General features: G+C 43.3%; 1 protein-coding gene across 2 annotated transcripts in view; it reads right to left on the bottom strand.

Annotated features, from left to right (window-relative positions):
* Window positions 1–17,105, bottom strand: part of gzf1 (GDNF-inducible zinc finger protein 1) — a 31,540-nt gene extending 14,435 nt beyond the window's left edge. The window contains exons 1-5 of one of the 2 annotated variants that reach the window (XM_080200054.1): window positions 16,973–17,105; window positions 15,092–15,142; window positions 11,812–11,920; window positions 6,887–8,316; window positions 3,848–3,942 (exon numbers count right to left, since the gene is read on the bottom strand). In XM_080200054.1, coding sequence (XP_080056180.1) covers window positions 3,848–3,942; window positions 6,887–8,295 — 1,504 coding nt within the window. In that variant the 5' untranslated portion in view covers window positions 8,296–8,316; window positions 11,812–11,920; window positions 15,092–15,142; window positions 16,973–17,105. The remainder of the gene's footprint in view (window positions 1–3,847; window positions 3,943–6,886; window positions 8,317–11,811; window positions 11,921–15,091; window positions 15,143–16,972) is intronic. The other variant, XM_080200055.1, reaches the window with a different exon arrangement.
* Window positions 17,106–19,343: the final 2,238 nt, after the last annotated feature.

The raw sequence follows: 19,343 nt of genomic DNA on the forward strand, positions 1-19,343 counted from the left end.
GGACTGGGGTAGGCACAGTAGGAAGTCTCACAACACCAGGTTGAAGTCCAGCAGGTTTATTTGGTAGCACGAGATTTCCGAGCACTGCTCCTTTTAACCCAATGAAGGGGCAGCGCTTCAAAAGCTCGTGCTACCAAATAAACCTTTTGGACTTTAACCTGGTGTTGTCAGAAGAACATGTTAAATTGTGGAGGTTAAGAACTGCATCCAAAATATAGTTCTATCCCTTTCTCATTAAACCAGCTGTACTCTTCCATCATTTTCTGTTTCCACAGGTCCACATCCATTAATCAGCAGCTTTCTTTTTAGGGGTGGCATGGTGGCACAGGGGTTAGCACTGCTGCCTCGCAGCGCCAGGGACCCGGGTTCAATTCCAGCCTCAGGTCACCGTGTGGAGTTTGCACATTCTCCCTGTGTCTGCGCAGGTTTCCTCTGGGCGCTCCGGTTTCCTCCCACTGTCCAAAGATATGCGAGTTAGGTTGAATGGCCATGCTAAACCTACTGTCAGGGATAAGCAAGGTAAATATGTGGTGTTTCGGAAATTGGGCCTGGGCGGCAATGTGGTCGGTGCAAACTTCATAGAATCCCTACAGTGCAGGAGGCCATTCGGCCCACTGAATCTGCACTGACAACAATCCCACCCCAAGCCTTATCCCCACAATTCCCCATACATTTACACCACTAATCCCTCTAACCTACACATCCTGGGACACTTCATGGGCCAAATGGCCTCCTTCTGCATTGTAGGGATTCTATGCAGTAGCTACATCCATCAATATGATTGGTTGCAACTGGCACCAGTTTGCTTTCCTAAATTTAATGAACAAACTTGCTTTCATAAAGTACCTCATTCTATTTCTTAGGAATGTCGCAAAGCACGGCACATCAATGAATTACAACGTAATGATTCTTCCCATGGGGGTACATTAAATGACTGTCTACACTTCCCGCTGCCTTGGTAAAGCAGCTAGCATAATTAAGGACCTCACGCACCACAGACATTCTGTCTTCTGACTTCTTCCTTTGGGAAAAAGATACAAAAATCTGATGTCACGTACCAACTGATTCAAGTACAACTTCTTCCCTGCTGCTGTCAGACTCTTGAATGGACCTACCTGGCATTAAGCTGATCTTTCTCTACACCCTAGCTATGACAGTAACACTGCATTCTGCACACTCTTGTTTCCTTCTCTATGAACGGTATGTTTTGTCTGGATAGCGCGCAAGAAACAATACTTTTCACTGTACGTTAATAAGCATGACAACAATAAATCAAAATCAAATTAAATATGGAAAGATTCTGTATTTCAAACGCAGTCATAGCATTTCAATGCTCACTTCAACTAACAGTACAATTTAACTGCAATGAAGTGAGTACTCTAACCACGGAGTGGGTCTTGAATTGTCAACCTGTTGGCTGAAGTTCATCAAATAGGTTAATCTGATATTTACAATTACGTTGCATAAAACAGGACAGATCAGAAAACTTGCGAGCTGATATTAGCCAGGGCAGTAGGTAGAGCATCAGAATTACCCTAGGATCCCGATTCATGCAGCTTTCCTGGCTGTTCTGGAATCCCTGCGCAAAGTACATGGAGACAAATGTCAGCAAAGGGTGAGAGTCAGACTTGATTCTCATGCCCTCTACAGTAAAGCTCATTGCCAAGTTCTCAAAAGGAAGAATCATCAACAGTGAGTGTACAGAGGGGGCCACTGGCACCTCTAAACCGTACCCCAGCCCAAAACAAAATCTTTGATAGTGCAGGAAAGACCCAGAGCCAGTAAAGGCATTTCAGTTAGAAACAAACATTTTAACTTTTCGAATTTCAGCCATTAGAACATTTACATTATGGAAGTTGGCGTCTTCGCTCAAAGGGTGGTGAATCTCTGGAATTCTCTGCCCGTTGAGGTGGTGGAAGCTGCCTCGCTCAATATTTTTAAGACACGGGTTGATAGGTTTTTGATAGGCAAGGGGGTTAAGGGTTATGAGGAGAGGGTGGGAAAGTGGAACTGAGCCACGACAGATCAGCCATGATCTTACTGAATGGCGGGGCAGGCTCGAGGGGCTGGATGGCCTACTCCTGCTCCTATTTCTAATGTTCTTAAGTTAACTGCAAAGGCATTGCCGTGAAACCTACATTCTCTTTTCATTGAGAAACATCAAAAGAGTCATTCTGCACTTGAAGTTTGGCATTTTAGCACTGTGTTGATGTATTCCATAGGTTGGAGAATTTAATTTTTAATAACCAGTTCCGTCACAGTTCTTCTGCAACCATTTCCAAGTCATCAGATGCACAAACTATGCATACCACACCACTAAACACTAAGCACTGGTACGCTGGAGAAATAAATTGTAACTCACAGTTGCTAAAACTTTGAACTCAAATGCTAACACTGATTACCTATCTGCGAATTATTCCCATCGACAGAGTAAATTAATTCTCCAGAAAATCCTGGCTCTCGAGTTTCTCTGGTAATTTAAGCTTGTAAAAAATTCCAACTTTAGCGGAATAGTAGTAGTTCCTAAATTTCTTCACATATCTGGAACTACCCAGAAAGTGGCAGTTACAATTACATTCACCAGTTTGCGATTTAACACAAGCATCCATCTTTCCTTTCAAAACTTCTGCAAACTCAAAAAATAACATTTGAAAATATTGCCTCAGGGCTGCCTCTGGGTCTCAACAAGTTCATCACACGAGTAACTAAGCTGCACATGAGAAAAAAAACGTCCTGACTTCAATCTCCAGTCAGCAAAGGCTTACTTGGTCTGTCAGCTAGCAGCATGATGAGGCAAGGTGAGGAAAAGTGGCCACAGTTGTGCTCCTGGCTGCCATCCAGTGAGCACAAAGAACATAACTTCCCCACAGCCTGATTTAATATTGTAAAAAGTAACAATGTAGAAGGCAGTCCTTGGCAGGGCTATATTTTCACTCAATTTCCACCAACAGTGCTACACTGAGAAACTTCCTCAATATCTCTAGGGTCTGGGGACTTCCCTTTCAGAAGCTAATATGCCCATGGACTACTGGTGCTGATTAACAATACACGAGCCAGCGTTGGTCAAGTTAAGACCACTCCAGAGATAGAAGTCTCATATTGTCAGTATAATTTCTTATATACACCTGTGATGCACACAATTCTTTTATTATTTATAGTTAGTACTTTTTTTTCATTCTTCCCTCCCCTTCAATTGTGTGCTGTTTGTTGTGGCACAACTCCAAACTGTTTTCATCAGCGTAGCTGATTTCAAATACTCGCTAACAGGCGATGAGACATGGGTGAGTCACAATCTTGACTTACTGTACACTTCTTCTGATTGTAACACAGCTTGGTATGGCTCCTGCTCTGCCCAAGACGTAAGAAACTATAAAGGGTCACGAATGGAGCCCAGTCCATCACACAAACCAGCCTCCCAAACATTGACGCTATTTACACTTCCCATTGCATCAGAAGAGCAGCCAGCATAATCAAGGACCCCATGCACCCCGGACATACTCTTTCTTCCATCAGGAAAAAGATACAAAAGTCTGAGACCTGTATCAATCGACTCAAGAACAGCTGCTTCCCTGCTGCCTTCAGACTTTTGAATGGACCTACTTTGCATTAGGTTGATCTTTCTTTACACCCTAGCTATGATTGTAACACTACATTCTGCATTCTCTACTTTCCTTATCTATGAACAGTACGCTTTGTCTGTATTGCATGCAAGAAACAATACTTTTCACTATATACTAATACATATGACAACAATAAATCAAATCAAAAACATCTTGTTTCAGGTTGTACTAAACATATTGCTCGAAGCAGTTATACAAATAAGAAAAAGACACATGAAACAAGTTACCTGTGTGAGATCTCTTGTGATAAATCAACATGTGATTCTGTGTAAACCTGGCACCACATTCATCACAGGCAAATGGCTTTTCACCAGTATGGACCCTTGACAGTGCATACAAGAGAGAGAAAGAGAGGGTCTTGACATACAGATACTATTGTTTAAAGATTAAACTTCAAAGGCTGTAAAAGAACTAGATTGAATTCTCAAAGGCTTTTCCAATGCTGTATGCATCATAGTTACCACTCCAAAACACCCAGTGTCAGTTAGCTGTTTACTTTTCCATGTGTACTAAAATTTACTGCATTAGGAACTCTTTCTGACAAAATCTCAATTTTCAAATGGGTATCCAGAGTTGCTTTCTCCTTGTATTGATAAATTATTCAGATGTTAAACATAATGACTGTTTTACAACACCAGTCTAAGAAAATCAATTTTTTGACATGTGAAACACACGTGAACTAAGTTCTTCCCTCGTTCCCTCGACAATCTCAATAACGAAACAAAGGGGCTGATAATAAAACAGTGCGTTGAAATTCACTCCAGAAACAACTCTGTCTGGTTAACTTGCTTTTTTCGCCTTCAACTGTCTCCTTAAGCTTCAGTTGTGATTTGGGATTTCTCCCTGACCCCCTGAGGCAGCATGGTGGCGCAGTGGTTAGCACTGCTGCCTCACAGCACCGGGGCCCAGGTTCGATTCCTGGCCTGGGTTACTGTGTGGAATTTGCACGCTCTCTGTGTCTGCGTGGGTTTCCTCCGGATGCTCTGGTTTCCTTCCGCAGTCTGAAAGATGTGTTGGATAGGTGAACTGACCATACTAAATTTTCACTCAGTGTACCTGAGCAAGGGCCAGAATGTGGTAACCAGGGGATTTTCACAGTAACTTCATTGCAGTGTTAATATAAGCCTACTTGTGAAATTAATAAATAAATAAACTTTTAAACTTTTCCAGCTTACTACCCATGCTTTTGTTTTTAACTTTATCGCAGAGGAACAGCATTATATAAAAGTCATCATTAACTTTCTATGTTTGTGTGTTTATGACTACAACGCAATAGGGAATGTGCCATGCAAGTTTAAGTTTAGTTTATTAGTGTTACAAACAGGCTTATATTAACACTATAATGAAATTACAATGAAAATCCCCTTGTCACTACATGCCAGTGCCTAAGAAATAGGAGCAGGAGTAGGCCATCTAGCCCTCCGAGCCTGCCCTGCCATTCAATAAGATCATGGCTGATCTGAAGCGGATCAGTTCCACTTTCCCGCTTTCTCCCCATAACTCTTAATTCCCCTGTCCACCAGAAACCTATCTACCCGTGACTTAAATATATTTAGCGAGGTAACATCCACCACTTCAACGGGCCGAGAATTCCAGAGACTCATCACCCTTTGAGCGAAGAAGTTCCTCCTCAACTCCGATCTAAACTGTCCCCCCCCTTATCTTGAGGCTGTGTCCTCTAGTCCTGCTATCCTTTCTAAGTGGGAAGAATCTAACTCTACCCTATCCACGCCCTTCATTATCTTATATGTCGCCGTAAGATCCCCCCTCATCCTTTTAAATTCCAACGAGTACAGACCCAGTCTATTTAGTCTCTCTTCATAGACCAAGCCCCTCATCTCCGGTATCAGCCTAGTGAACCTCCTCTGCACTCCCTCCAAGGCCAATATGTCCTTGCGCAAGTGCGGCGACCGAAATCGCACACAGTACTCCAGCTGCAGCCTCACCAGTACCCTGTACAGTTGCAGCAAGACTGCAGGGTAGACTGAGGGAGAATTTAACATGGCCAATGCAGCTAACCAGCACATGTTTCGGACTGTAGGAGGAAACCGAGCAGCTGCAGGAAACCTAGCAGAATGGGAGAATGTGCAAGCTCCACGTAGACAATGACCCAAGCCTGGAATAGAACCCAGGCCCCTGGAGCTGTGAGGCAGCAGTGCTAACCACTGCACCACCCTGCCACCCCAGGGGGTCAGGGAGAAATCCCAAATCACATCTGAAGCTCAAGGAGACAGCTGAAGGCGGAAAAAGCAAGTTAACAAGACAAAGCTGTTTCCGGAGTGAAACCACTGTGTCACTCACACATAGTGTGGATAAACCACGTACTACATAAACCATGTAACGGACAAACAGGCTGTTCATTTTAAGATCTGTACATACACGGCCAGATGGTAATCTGAAAGAGACCATGTAGTGCAACAAAACTGGTTTCACACAACAAAGGGAATGAGAAGGAACATCAGGTTGCTGTCATTGTTGGTTTCTAACCCAGTGCTGGGTTTCAGGAAGCAAGCATCTAATTTGCCTTTCAATTTCTGGTTGTTCCCTACAGAAAATATTATGTCTACATTGCAAAACGCTCAATTCCCTCAGGGAATTGGCTATGTGGAACCATAGGTATGAGGCTGCCTCATCACCTAATCCCTTGCATTTTATTTTGGTGAGCTAATAATGTAATTTTCGGTCTGAGATACAGTAGAGAATTCAATGAAACATACGCACTCATAAGAACAGAAAGCAGAGTTTTTGACACAAATTGTATGATTGAAAATTCTGATTGCTTTACTTTAATACTGATTACTTACTCCTTCAATGTAATATTTTAGTTTTGTGACTATTAAGAAGTAAGATTATACTGTTGGAACAAGAACAAGACTGATCAGACAACTTCTTCACAATCTCATATCCTGGTAATAAAAGTTTTAGTTTATTCATTAGTCACAAATAGGCCTACATTCACACTGTAATGAAGTTACTGTGAAAATCTCCTGGTCACCACACTCCGGTGCCTGTTTGGGTAGACTGAGCAAGAATTTAACATGGCCGATGCACCTAACCAGCTTTGGATTGTATGAGGAAACCGCAGCACCCTGCAGAAACCTACACAGACACAGGGAGAACGTGCAAACTCCGCGCGGGCAGTGACCCAAGCCAGGAATTGAACCGAGATTCCCTGGTGCTGTGAGACAGCAGTGCTAACCACTGTGCCACCAAACACATCTAACTGAGTTGGTGAAAAGTGCATACTATAAAAAGTTACGCCGTACCTCAAGTGCACCTTCAGTGCAGATGGCTGAGAAAACTTAGCATGGCATTCCGTGCACTCATAAGGTTTGTCTCCAGTGTGCGTCCTTTCATGGAGTCTCAAGGCAGTTTTGGAACTCAGTCCTTTGCCACATTGTAAGCATAAGTGGCGCTCCCCACCACCCTCATGAACCTGTAGGTTATGCCGTTTCACATCTTTTTTCCTTTTAAATTTTTTACCACATAGAGAACAGGGGAAGCGGCGCTCTTCAACGTGGACATGCCTTTGGTGGCTTTTTAAGTTGCACCGATTGGCAAATGTCTGGTTGCAAGTCTCACAGCGGTAAATGATTTCAGGCGTAACACCGTGATTTTGCTCTATGTGCTTCAAGTAGCTCTTCTCGTACTGAAAATCTTTCTCACATTTGTCACACTTGAAGTTTCCACCTCTTCTCTTCTTCTCTATCTCATCAGGTGTTTTTTTTGCATCTTCATCCAATTCAAAGTCGCTATCATCACTCTCTGCATCCTCTTCCTCATCTTCATCGCCTCCCATTATCTCAACGTCACCCTCTGGCTCTTCAGCAATGTCTGTCATAGCTTCCTTTTTAACTTGGTCTTCAATGTCTTGATTATCATCTACACAGGTCAGTTTTCCAGACTCCTCTTCCAAATTTTGGTCAACCCTCTCTTGCTCGCGAAGCTTGCGCGTATATTTCTTTTTGGGGATTTCCAGAAAGACTTTTCGTCCCGCCAGCCTTCCGCTGGCTCGTTTGGGCTTTACGCTCACAGGCTTCCCCATTTTCTTCTCCTTTTCCCATCCTTTGCTTCGAGTGGTTGCCAGCACCGGCTTGCAATCCTGCTGATGAGATTTCTCTTCGTCTGAAACTTCTTGGGCAGTCGGTGTGTGCCGATTGTGCACTGCCGCTATGTTCGGAGAAGAAACTGGAACAGAATCGCTATCTTGTCTATTGCCTCTAATTCCTTCTACTCCCTGGGAGTCAGCCAAGTTGCCCAAGTCCATCAGAGCCGACTCAAGTATCTGCGTTTTTACTTGACTGCAGACTTCTGCCAGTTCTCTGCACTTCAATTTCTCCGCAATCTCCTGCAATCGTTGCACCCGGTCAGCTTCAACTTCCACTTTTGCGGTGTATACGAAATCTAGGAAAGAGGCAAAGTCTGCTGTGTAAATGTCTTGCAAAGTGACAATGGTAATCTTGGTGTGCACCATTTCACTGAGGAATAGCTCCTTAAAGTAACTGCTGGCAGCTGCCAACACAGCTTTGTGAGCAACAAACTCCTCCTTGTTGCCCTGGTGCTCTATCTGCACTGTCACATCACACAAACAGCACAGGATCCGGAGTTTGTGCATCTCATCCAACAAGTTTTTAGGGGCTGTCCTTGACTCCAATACTACTTGATTGCTGACCATCTTCCTTTATTTCGTCAACCCCTGCAATGTAACAGAAATTACATAGTCAAGCTCAACAAATGCCAGCTGCTGCGTCTTGGAGGATCAAATTTAGGTGCGAATTGTACTGTAAATGGTAGAACGCTTAGGAATATTAACATACAGAGGGAGCTGGGCATGCAGGTCCACAGTTCCCTATAAGCAGCAACACAAGTGGCCAAGGTGATTAAGAAGCCATATGGCGCACTTGCCATCAGCCGAGGCATTGAATACAGGAGTTGGCAATTCGTTTTGGAGCTGTATAAAACCTTGGTTAGGCCGCATTTGAAGTATTGTGTGCACTTCTGGTCATCACACTAACAGAAGGATGTGGAAGCTTAGGAGAGAGTGCAAAGAACATTCACCAGGATGCTGCCTGGTCTCAAGGGCACTGCATATGAGGAGACGTTGAGTAAACTAGGACTGTTTTCACTGGAAAGATAGAAACTGAGGGAGACCTGATAGAGCTCTACAAAATTATGAGGGGTATCGACAGGGTGGATAGTCAGGCTTTTTCCCAGGTTGGAAGTGTCAATTACAAGGGTGCACAGGTTCAAGGTGAAAGGAGGGAAGTTTAAGCTTTTCATGCAGACAGCGTGCCTGGAACACGCTGCCAGAGGTGGTGGTGAAAGGAGGCACATTAACAACATTTAAGAGGCATCTGGATGGATACATGAATAGGGAGGGGATAGAGGGATATAAACCAAGTAAGGGAGGAAGGTTTTTTTCCCCTGTTTATTTTCAGCTTGGAGGGCTGAAGGGCCCGTTCCTGTGCTGTACTTTTCTTTGTTCGTTAGTTACGTTCATGTCTTGCATTCTAAATTTAGATAGCAAATGGCCAATATTACGTAAAATGGATCTAATAAAAACAGCTTTTCGTTTGGATTTGAAGAAAAAAATGAATCCAAGCGTAATGTGATAACTTTTCATTTTTTGTGTGTTATATACAAGTTACCATATGGTGCAAAGTTTAGTACAAGCCCACATTACAAACATTTAATTATCCTTAAAAAGTGCACAATAATGTTTTAAACATTGTCTCTTCAGATTTTTCTAACTTAATTTAGCAACCATGTTTGTAGGAAAAAAAATCTGATCTTACAAATGACCAATTTATTTGAATCAATGCATTCATGATGAGAACATATTGAAACCATCCCCTGAACCAGTCCTCTTATATAAAAATTAGCTCACTGCCAGTTTATGAAAGTCGCCAACGTCCCAGAAGACCAAGGGTTGATCTCCCCCTTTCGGAGAGCGAGACAGGGAGAGCTGACTGGTGGTGATTTAACCGGAGGATCACTGCACTTCAGGTGAGGAGCAATGTTGAGAAAGTGGAGCCTTCATGAATAATCTCAGTAGGTACGGGAAATGAACCGGCGCTGTTGGCATTACTCCACATCATGAATCAGGTGTCCAGCCAACTGAACTAAGCCATGTAGAACAGCAATACAGAAAATCCACATAGGAATTCAACTTATTTTTGACATATGAAAATATATTTTCTAACTGAGTGGAGTTTGCACTTTCTGCCCGTGTCTGCATGGGTTTCCTCCAGGTGCTCCACTTTTCTCCCACATTCCAAAGGTGTACAGATTAGGTGCACTGGCCATGTTAAATTGCGCCTTAGTGCCCCAAGATGTGTAGGTTAAGAGGATTAGCAGGATAAATACTTGGGGTTATGGGGAACAGGTCTGGGTGGGATTGTCCCTTAGTGTCAGGGGATTACATGGGGTTACAAGGATAGAGCCTAGGTGGGATTGTTTCCATACATGATGGGCTGAATGGCCTCCTCCTGCACTGTAGGGATTCAATGAACTGTGAGAGGCTGGGTTGCCTTACTTTGGGCTTCAAATCAAAATTAAATCTATATTTTTTTTTCTTTCCAGCCAACACGTTTAGGACCATATAAAACAAAAAAAAGCATTTTTGTTTATCCATTACTGACGGACATGATAATCTGTCTTCAACAAGAGATTAATTTAAAAACGAGATAAACAATAGACTAAATGAATGTCAAATGCTATTATATGGGCTCCCATGACATAAATTACTCATTCCCTTGGAAAGTGTAAGATAATTGTTACAAGCTAGAAATCCAATCAAGGAGTTGAAAAACTATCAGACACCAATAAAGTGAAGCATAATATTGTCCTATAAAAATCAGCAAAATGTTAACTATTGAATTTTGAATATTGAATCAGTTTTTCCGTGTGGTGGGGGGAGCCCAGAACTAGGGGTCATAGCTTGAGGATAAAGGGTAAACCTTTTAGAACTGAGGTGAGGAGAAACTTCTTCACTCAGGGCATAGTGAATGTATGGAAATCAGTACCACAAAATGAAGAAATTAGATATACCTCTTGGGGCTAAAGGGATCAAGGGATATGGGAGGAAGGGAAAATCAGGATATCGAATTCAATGTCAGCCATGATCAAAATGAATGGCGGAGCATGCTCAAAGGGCCAAATGGCCAACTCCTGCTTCTAGTTTCTATGTTTATTTCTCCACCACCTGATTTGACCATGAGGTTTCCTGTGTCTTGTCCTATTGCTTGTCTGACATTCAGAACCACATAACTCCAAAGCAATCACTCCCTCAAACACCATGTTCTTGGCCACTCATTCCATCGTTCTCCTCAGTCGCTGCCTCAGGTTGAAACAAACTGTTTGCAACATTCATGTCTGACTCAACACCAATTTTAGCTTGTGACACCACATCTAGCGTCAGCTGGAGTGCCTACTTTCTCCTCCGTGACTGGATTACTTCGGCCCACGTGCTGTTAAATATTTATCCATCTCAGATTTGACTGTTCCAACAGTCCTGGCCGCTTGTCCTGCACTAGTTTCAACTCAACTAGGTTTTTTAAAAGTAACCTTATCTGACAATAAATAGCAATTACCCATTACCTTTGCTGATCTATGCTGGTTTGTCACTCACCTGATGAATGAGCAGTGCTCCGAAAGCTTCTTACTATGTTGGGTTGAGTCTTCAATACCCTCAACTTTAAACGTTCACTCGGTTTAAATCCCTTCATGACTTTTGTCTATTCCATGTGTGCAACTTCTCCCAGGTGGCCTTCCTTCCCACTAGCGTATATGCCCACAAAACTCTGCTTTCCAACTTTGGTCTCTTAGGTATTTTTCCCTCCAATCTTTCCATCATTAGTGGCATGCCTTCAACCATCTAGATCCAATACTCTGGCATTTTCTCCCTAAAACTTTCAATTGCCTTTTCCCCCTTTGAGACCAAATTATAATCCAAGGCTTTTGCCAAGCTTTGGTTAACCTTCCTAATGGCTTCTTCTTAGATTTGGTGTCCATTTGGATTCAACTTCTGAATCTGACCTTGGGATATTTTCTAAGTTAAAGGCACTATGTAAACAGAAGTTGCTGCCACCAATACAACTGGCATTACATTAGAGATTGCAGGCCTTAAAGGCCCAACAACGCAATTCAGTTTGATTAAGCAGCAAAAAAAACCTAAAAGATGCACACTTACTTGCGAGGTTTAGTGTGCCAGAGTCAATTTTGTCACGATTATGATGATTGCCATTGTGTACTTGAAGTATAAATATAAATCAAGTGTAAATTCTGGTGATGTTGTCAACCTTAATAAAAACAGTATAATTGTTAACACTTAACAACAAATAAAAGCCAGATTCATTCAAATCTGATCTAACAACATTAGGGTGACACAGTGGTACAGTAATTAGCACCACTGTCTCACAGCGCCAGGGACTCAGATTCGATTCCCGCTTAGGGGTCGCTGTCTATGAGGAGTCTGCACATTGTCCCCATGTCTGCATGGGCTCCGTCCAGGTGCTCCAGATTTCTCCCACAGTCCGAAAGACGTCCTGGTTAGGCACATTGGCCATGCTAAATTCTTCCTCAGTGTACCAGCACAGGTGCCGGAGTGTGGCGACAAAGGAGATTTTCACAGTAACTTCATTGCAGAGTTAATGTAAGCCTTACTTGTGGCTGATAAATAAACTTAACTTTAGTGTCATTTAAGTGATCACATTGAGGAAGCTATGCAGCTTTTGCAGGGAGGGTATGCACCCCATTTATATGAAGACTACCTTGTTTTCTCTCCACTAGGTTAGTCTCCTTCTATAGGAGAGAGGACTGGAAGGCAGTTTGTAATTGATGTCTCAGATAGCTGCTAGAGATATGATTCAATGAATATTACATCTGAGTTACACTCCCTATTCCTTAGGTGAAAAAATTCAATATATCACTGTTTATTTTACAGATCTCATAGTGCCCAATCTCTCTACTTATAGTGTAGTAGAAGGAATGGCAGAACTTTGCAAAAGTTGACTTTTGAAAACGACTATATGGGAAAACCAGTGCTCATTACAAAAAAAGATGCATTACTTCAAACAAGGAATTTGGGGGATGATGTTCATGCACTTACATCACTTAATAATTTCAAACTAATACCTGAATTTTCATGCAAGATATATTAAACCTCAGTCATAAAAAATAGTTCTGACTGATAAAACAGAACACTGATGCTGAGGTGAGGTCTCACCCTCTTTAATCTTCCACGGTATCAATTTTCCATTTCGAATTCTTGCTGTAAAGCATAATCTATAATCAAGGCTTGATTGGCAATTATTACCAACTCACATTTTTGAGACAATGGATGGTGCTTGGTTAATGTCACAGCCCGGCTGAACTGGGAGTTAGCAGTTATCGAGGTCTAGAAGCCAAATTAATTCAGCACTCATACATGTGACGAGGAAGTGGTGAGAGTTGAACTCACTACTAAATCGGAATGAATGAAGCAGAAAGCACTGCTGCATTTCAGGCAAGGCTTAGTGCATATATATGAGAAGAGGAGAAAGGCTGGAAAGAGGTCACATGATGTATGGATATTGACATACAACCTGTTTCCATGTATGTTTTACATATCAGGGCAGCACGGTGGCACAGTGGTTAGCACTGCTGCCTCACAGCGCCAGGGACCCGGGTTCGATTCCCAGCTTGGGTCACTATTTGTGTGGGTCTGCACGCTCTCCCCCATGTCTGCATGGGTTTCCTCCGGTTTCCTCCCATAGTCTGAAAGATGTGCTGATTAGGTGTATTGGCGATGCTAAATTCTCCCTCAGTGTACCCGAGCAGGATGCGACTAGGGGATTTTTCACACTAATTTAATTCAAGTGTTAATGAAAGCCTACTGGTCACACTAATAAATAAACTTTAAAAAAACAGCATCTGCAGGGTATGCTTTGATTCTAAAGCTTATATTTTTAGATCACCTCCAACAAGAACAAGCTACAAGACAAAAAAATTCATCCAGTCCAGAAAAATTCTACACTTACATTGTTAGTAATGATGGCTGTCAATAGCAGCTTTTCCTTAAAGGAACTGCATCTGTAGCTGCTCAATAGCATTTTCTGTTCTGTAGTTTTAAAGTTTATTCATTAGTGACAGAAGTAGACTTACACTAACACTGCAATGAAGTTACTGTTAAAATCCCCTAGTCACCACACTCTGGTACCTGTTTGGGTACACTGAAGGAGAATTTAGCATGGCCAATGCACCAGCACATCTTCTGGCCTATGGGAGGAAACCGGAGCACCCAGAGGAAATACATGCAGACATGGGGAGAATGTGCACACTGTGCACAGAGCCAGGAATCAAACACAGGTCCCTGGCACTGTGAGGCAGCAGTGCTAATCACTGTGCCGCCCAATAAGTTGAGCGTGAGAAAAGGGAAAGATCAAACTGATTGCCTTTTGAGAAACATGTGGAATTAAATGAATATTCCAAAAGAAACATTTTTGCTGTTGTGTTTCGTGGGTGAGTATTATCTGTTGAGGGCAACAGAGCTTTGCTTAATCATACAGATGTTGGAATACATTAATTCTTCTGGAGTTTTGCCTGATTACCTTTGGAGAACTGGGAGTATTTATACAGAACATGCCACTTGAGGATACAGTAGAACGTCTATTATTCACTAAATGGAGGGACCCAAACATGAATAATGGAAACTGCTGAAGAGTTCCAAATTTTAGTTTTGCATGCATGGAACGGCAATTCCCCAGACATTGGAATGAAAACAAGTTCAATCTGAATTTAACTTTTCTTAGGGAGGTGATTTATATTAGACAGGAAGAAACTGGTGTAAATAGGCTTGCAATGTCTCACACAAGACTTTCAGTGGTTACGCAGAAAGATAAAATAATTACAGTGCCAAAAATTATGTTCCCATTGTGAGTGGAACAGATCTCATTGTCGGTTCGATTACGTGGTGGAAGGAGCAGGCTCGACGGACTGAGTGGTTTTCCTGTTCCGTGATTTATTGCCTCAGTAACCTGGAACGGATAGAAATAAAGCTATCCTCGGCACAGCCAAAAGTGAAAACGGTCTCAACTTTCGCAATACTTTAACAGCAGCAGTCAGCAATGTCTTGTCACAGAAGCAGGGGCACGTTGTTCCGTTTAGTCAGATCTAAAAAGTTTGTGTCACAAGTAAGGCCTACGTTAACGCAATGAAGTTACTGTGAAATTTCCCTAGTTGCCACACTTCAGTGCCTGTTCAGGTCAATGCACCTAACCAGCATGTCTTTCACGCTGTGGGAGGAAACCAGAGGATACGCATGCAGATATGGGGAGAACACACAAACTCCACACAGTGACCCAAGCCAGGAATTGAACCAGATCCCTGGCGCTGTGAGGTAGCAGCGCTCCTGCACTGAAAATTATTAATTGGCGAAGAGCATAATTAATTGCACAAATATAATCACCTGCTTTCAGAAAAAGTAAACTTACCAGAATGATTGTACTGCGAAATATCACAATATTTTGAAATAGCGTTGTTTCCTAAGATGGTAAATATAAAACCATGGATAAGTTAAAAGAATCATCTTGTATCAAGATCTGATGAAAATGTGAAATGATAAAGCAAAGAGAATTGGTGGATTTTGAAGATGATCGAGGGGCCATATGGCCTAATCCCGCACAAATTCTTACATTCGTATAAGATCCTATTAGGTAGATAAAAAACAAAAGTTGCAAAGATATTGGACAATTCCATTATAGTGTAATAAGAAATTGGTTTCAGCAAATTATTTGTATACAGCTGTCTGCTGCCAAAATGGCAATTAAACTTGATCTTTCTTTTAAAATTGGCAATCTACGTTTTAGACACATAGTGCTCTTTTCCAACGTTTACTACTAATTCAGGTTAGCCTAAAGGATAGTTTGAACACTTCCTAGATTGCACATAAACACTACTGAATGTTCAAGTTGCTGGCAGCATGCTTACGCCAGACAGCCTTCTGGTGCTGTGAAATGCTAAAGGGGTTAAATAAATGTTATGTTGCCCCATCGATGCTCAGATATTACCAACTCTACTGCTTCTGGGAGCAGTTCTTTTAAAAATACTTTAAGGCACCTTCCCTCTAGAGAAGAACAATTGTCTGGGGGGGGGGGGGTGTAATTTAATTGAGGGTTTTATGATAATGAAAGCAACAGGTTATGTTTGACATAACAGTTTGCCCCAATTAAAGATGTCACAATTCTGCACAAGGCTGGATCTGAAACCCTGGAACAGGCTTGCATAGGAAAACTGGATTATCAAATTCTCCAAAGCACAAACTGTATCAGCTTCCAACCGTGGCACAACTCATCCTGTACAGAGGGTAGTACCTGGAATGCCAGGTCAGATTGATCTTAAGGGTGGACTTTAACCTGGTGTTGTGAGACTTCTTATAAGTTACAACTGCCATGGGGGTGGTTAAAAGCTGCTGCTTTTGGAATGGCCAGAAAGCATGGCCTCTCTCAATCACAGGCTCGCTACTCCACAGAAAGAGGCCATTTGGCCCATCAAGTCTGCACTAACTCTCCAAAAGAGCATCTTACCCAGGCCTATATCATACTATACGCATTCATCATGGCCAATCTCCTTAACTTGCACAGCTTGGAACACGAAGGAGCAATTTGGCATGGATAATCCGCCCAACCAGCATGTCTTTCAGACTGTGGGACGAAACTGGTACACCTGCAGGAGACCCACACAGACATAGGAAGAAAGCGCAAACTCCACACAGATAGTGACCCAAGGCCGGAACTGAACCCGGGTCCTTGGCGCTGTGAGGCCACAGTGCTAACCATATTGGTTACAGGGATACTGGGTAAGAAGGGTTACAACAGAGGTGAGCAAAATGTGGCCTGTGGGCCAATTCGGCCTGTATATTACCAGGCCTCTGGCGCGGTGGGCAACAGCGCTAACCACCATGCCACCTTAATATCAGCAGATGGATGGGCCAGAGGTTCCTTCCTTGCCCTGTGGCTGTCAACATGCAAACCTGAGGTCCAATGGTGCCCAAGCAGCATGGGAAGGGGGGAGATGGAGGGGAGGGGGGAGATGGAGGGGTCAGTGACCCCATTCTCCTGGCAGCAGGTTCTGTTGATGGGGGTGGGGAAGGTTCTGTACACAGTCTCTGAGCCTTTCCTGCCCCCAATCCTTGCCCCGCAGACAATGTCCTCTCCCCCTTTGCCTGTCAGTCTCTCTCCATCCTCCTCACCCCTCTTCCCCAGGACCGGCAGCCTGTACCCCCCCCGTACAGACAGTGAGGGGTGGGGGACTGAGCCCCGGGCCGAACGCGGTTCCCCTCCCTCACAAAACAACTTTCTCCCGCACCGACTGACCTGCTGTCCGGGACTCGGCCTGTACAGGGTGTGTATGTGTGTGTTGGAGGGTATTAGGGGGAGGGGGTTTGTTGCCCCCTCCCCCCGAGCGGCGGGGCTCTAGCTGACCATCCGACTGCTCCAGCGGCCCTCAAGTCCGCGCATGCGCACTCCGAGGCCAAGGCCGCGCCTCGCGCTCCCGGCACCTGCGCGCGCCGCTGGGGAGAGCGGGGCGTGACAATGCGCAAGCGCCGAACATACACGCTCCGCCTCGTGGCCGCCGTGATACACATTCGTCCACGATACTCGCTATCCCTGCCGTGATGCGCATGCGCCTACAACGCTCATCGGCACGGCCGTGATGCGCATGCGCTCACCGTACAACCTGTCCTCGGCACCGCCGTGACACGCATGCGTTCAGAATTCTCCCTGACACTGCCGTGATACGCATGCGCGAGCTGCCTACTCCAGTGGTAAGAGGCAACTCTAGTTCGAGAAAGAGCCGGGGCGTGTGGAGAATTGCAGCAATATTGATCTGGCGCTTCCCTATGAAAATACATCAACAGAGCCGCGCAATCCCCTGGCCTTCAGATTGGTATCTTGATGGCAAATGCACTGCAGGATTTCTGCTTCTCATTTCAGGAGAAACTTTTTAAACAGGGTCAGAACTTCCCTCAGAATTGTTACACTGCAGATTGCCCCGTATGAGCATTCACTTGGTGCCTAATTCTCCTGCCTTGTGTCTGAGATCCTGCGCATTCTTATTTTTCAAAAAGAAGTTTAATTTACGAGTGGGCAGCACAATAGCACAGTGATTGGCACTACTTTCTCACAGTGGCAGAGACCCAGGTTCGATTCCCAGCTTGGGTCACTGTATGGAGTTTGTAAGTTCTCTCCGTGCTTTCATGGGTTTCCTCCCGGTATCCGGTTTCCTCCCACAGTCTGAAAGACGTGCTGGTTATGTACATTGGCTATGCTAAATTTTCTCTCCGTATACCAAACAGGTGCCGGAGTGTGGCAACTGGGGGATTTTCACAATAACTTCATTGCAGTGTTAATACAAGCCCACTTGGGACACTAATAAACAAGCTTTAGTTCCCTGCTAATGCTTCAATTCGGATAAAAGGCTACAGCAGACTAAGCCTCTGAATAAAAGTACAAATGTTATCAAGATGCTTGTGCCTTGTTTATAATCATGGAATGTGAAAGTCTCAACATCTGATGGGCTTAGTATTACTTGAGGAATAAACACTATTTTCTTGAAATCTGCCTGTTATAATTTCAGCATCTATAGAAACGTATGAATTAAGAGTAGGCTGTTCAAACCTGCTCTGCCATTCAATAATATGGCTGACCTCATTTTAACTTCAACTCTGCATTCCTGTCTACCCCCAATAACCTTTTACCCCCTTTGCTCATCAATCTACTTTTGTGTTAAAGATATTCAAAGGCTACCTTAACCAAAGAAAAATATTTCCTCACCTCTATCATTGAAGGAAATATCAATTTGTTCTGCAATTTGTTTAGGATTCAAATTTCGTACCAACAGCACGATTCTTTGAGTCTAAGTTTGCGCCATGGCATGCCCATTTGATTTAGACTGTGCAGAAACTTTAAGGTATAGACTTGTCACCTTCATCTATAGAATGAACACTGACATTTTAACAGTTTTTCTGAGGCATTTACATTCAAATCTAGTGAATCTTCATTTTTTTTAGTACAAATAATGGCTTCCAAAAAATAAGTGGTATGAAATATTGCATTTAAAAGAGACATAGTCAAAGCTTTTCATCTTGCACTCATCAGGATAGATGGAAGAATGCCAGATTTCAAAGGGAATAACATTTCAAGTTTGATTAGTAGAGGTGTTATCATGGAGAAAGCACCAGGGAACTGCTGCCCTCATGCTTTGGTTCAATTCAAAATTAATGCAATGCCTTGAGACGTTTCTTTTGCTGCAGAGGACAAGTCTCTACTTATGAATACTATAGCTTCCAGCAAGCCTAAGTGAGCCACAGGCTGATAATCTTAAATCAGTTGTTAGTGTAATTCTGGGCACACTTGGTATTGTTCAGCAAGTGCTGTCCAATTGCAGAATCACATCTACTGTTAGGCATTATGATCTGGGTTTTATAACCACAGGCTAGGTGAGTATAGTTAGTATTCTGTCCACTGCAAACAACTGAAGGGGCGTACTGTCTGACATGATCCAGCAGTCATTGGGACATATGGCCTATGTACCTGGCACTGAAATTCATACATCACATTACTCATTTGTGTGGTAGGCAGAATGTTTTGACATGATGGCAGCAAGGCGGAAGTGGAAAATACTACTGATGTTGTTACTGCACAACTCACCTATTGTTCAAATTTTTGAAATACCATACCATTC

The sequence above is a fragment of the Carcharhinus amblyrhynchos genome, chromosome 12, assembly GCF_965287045.1.
Source record: "Carcharhinus amblyrhynchos chromosome 12, sCarAmb.v2.hapA, whole genome shotgun sequence".
Lineage (NCBI taxonomy): Eukaryota > Metazoa > Chordata > Chondrichthyes > Carcharhiniformes > Carcharhinidae > Carcharhinus > Carcharhinus amblyrhynchos.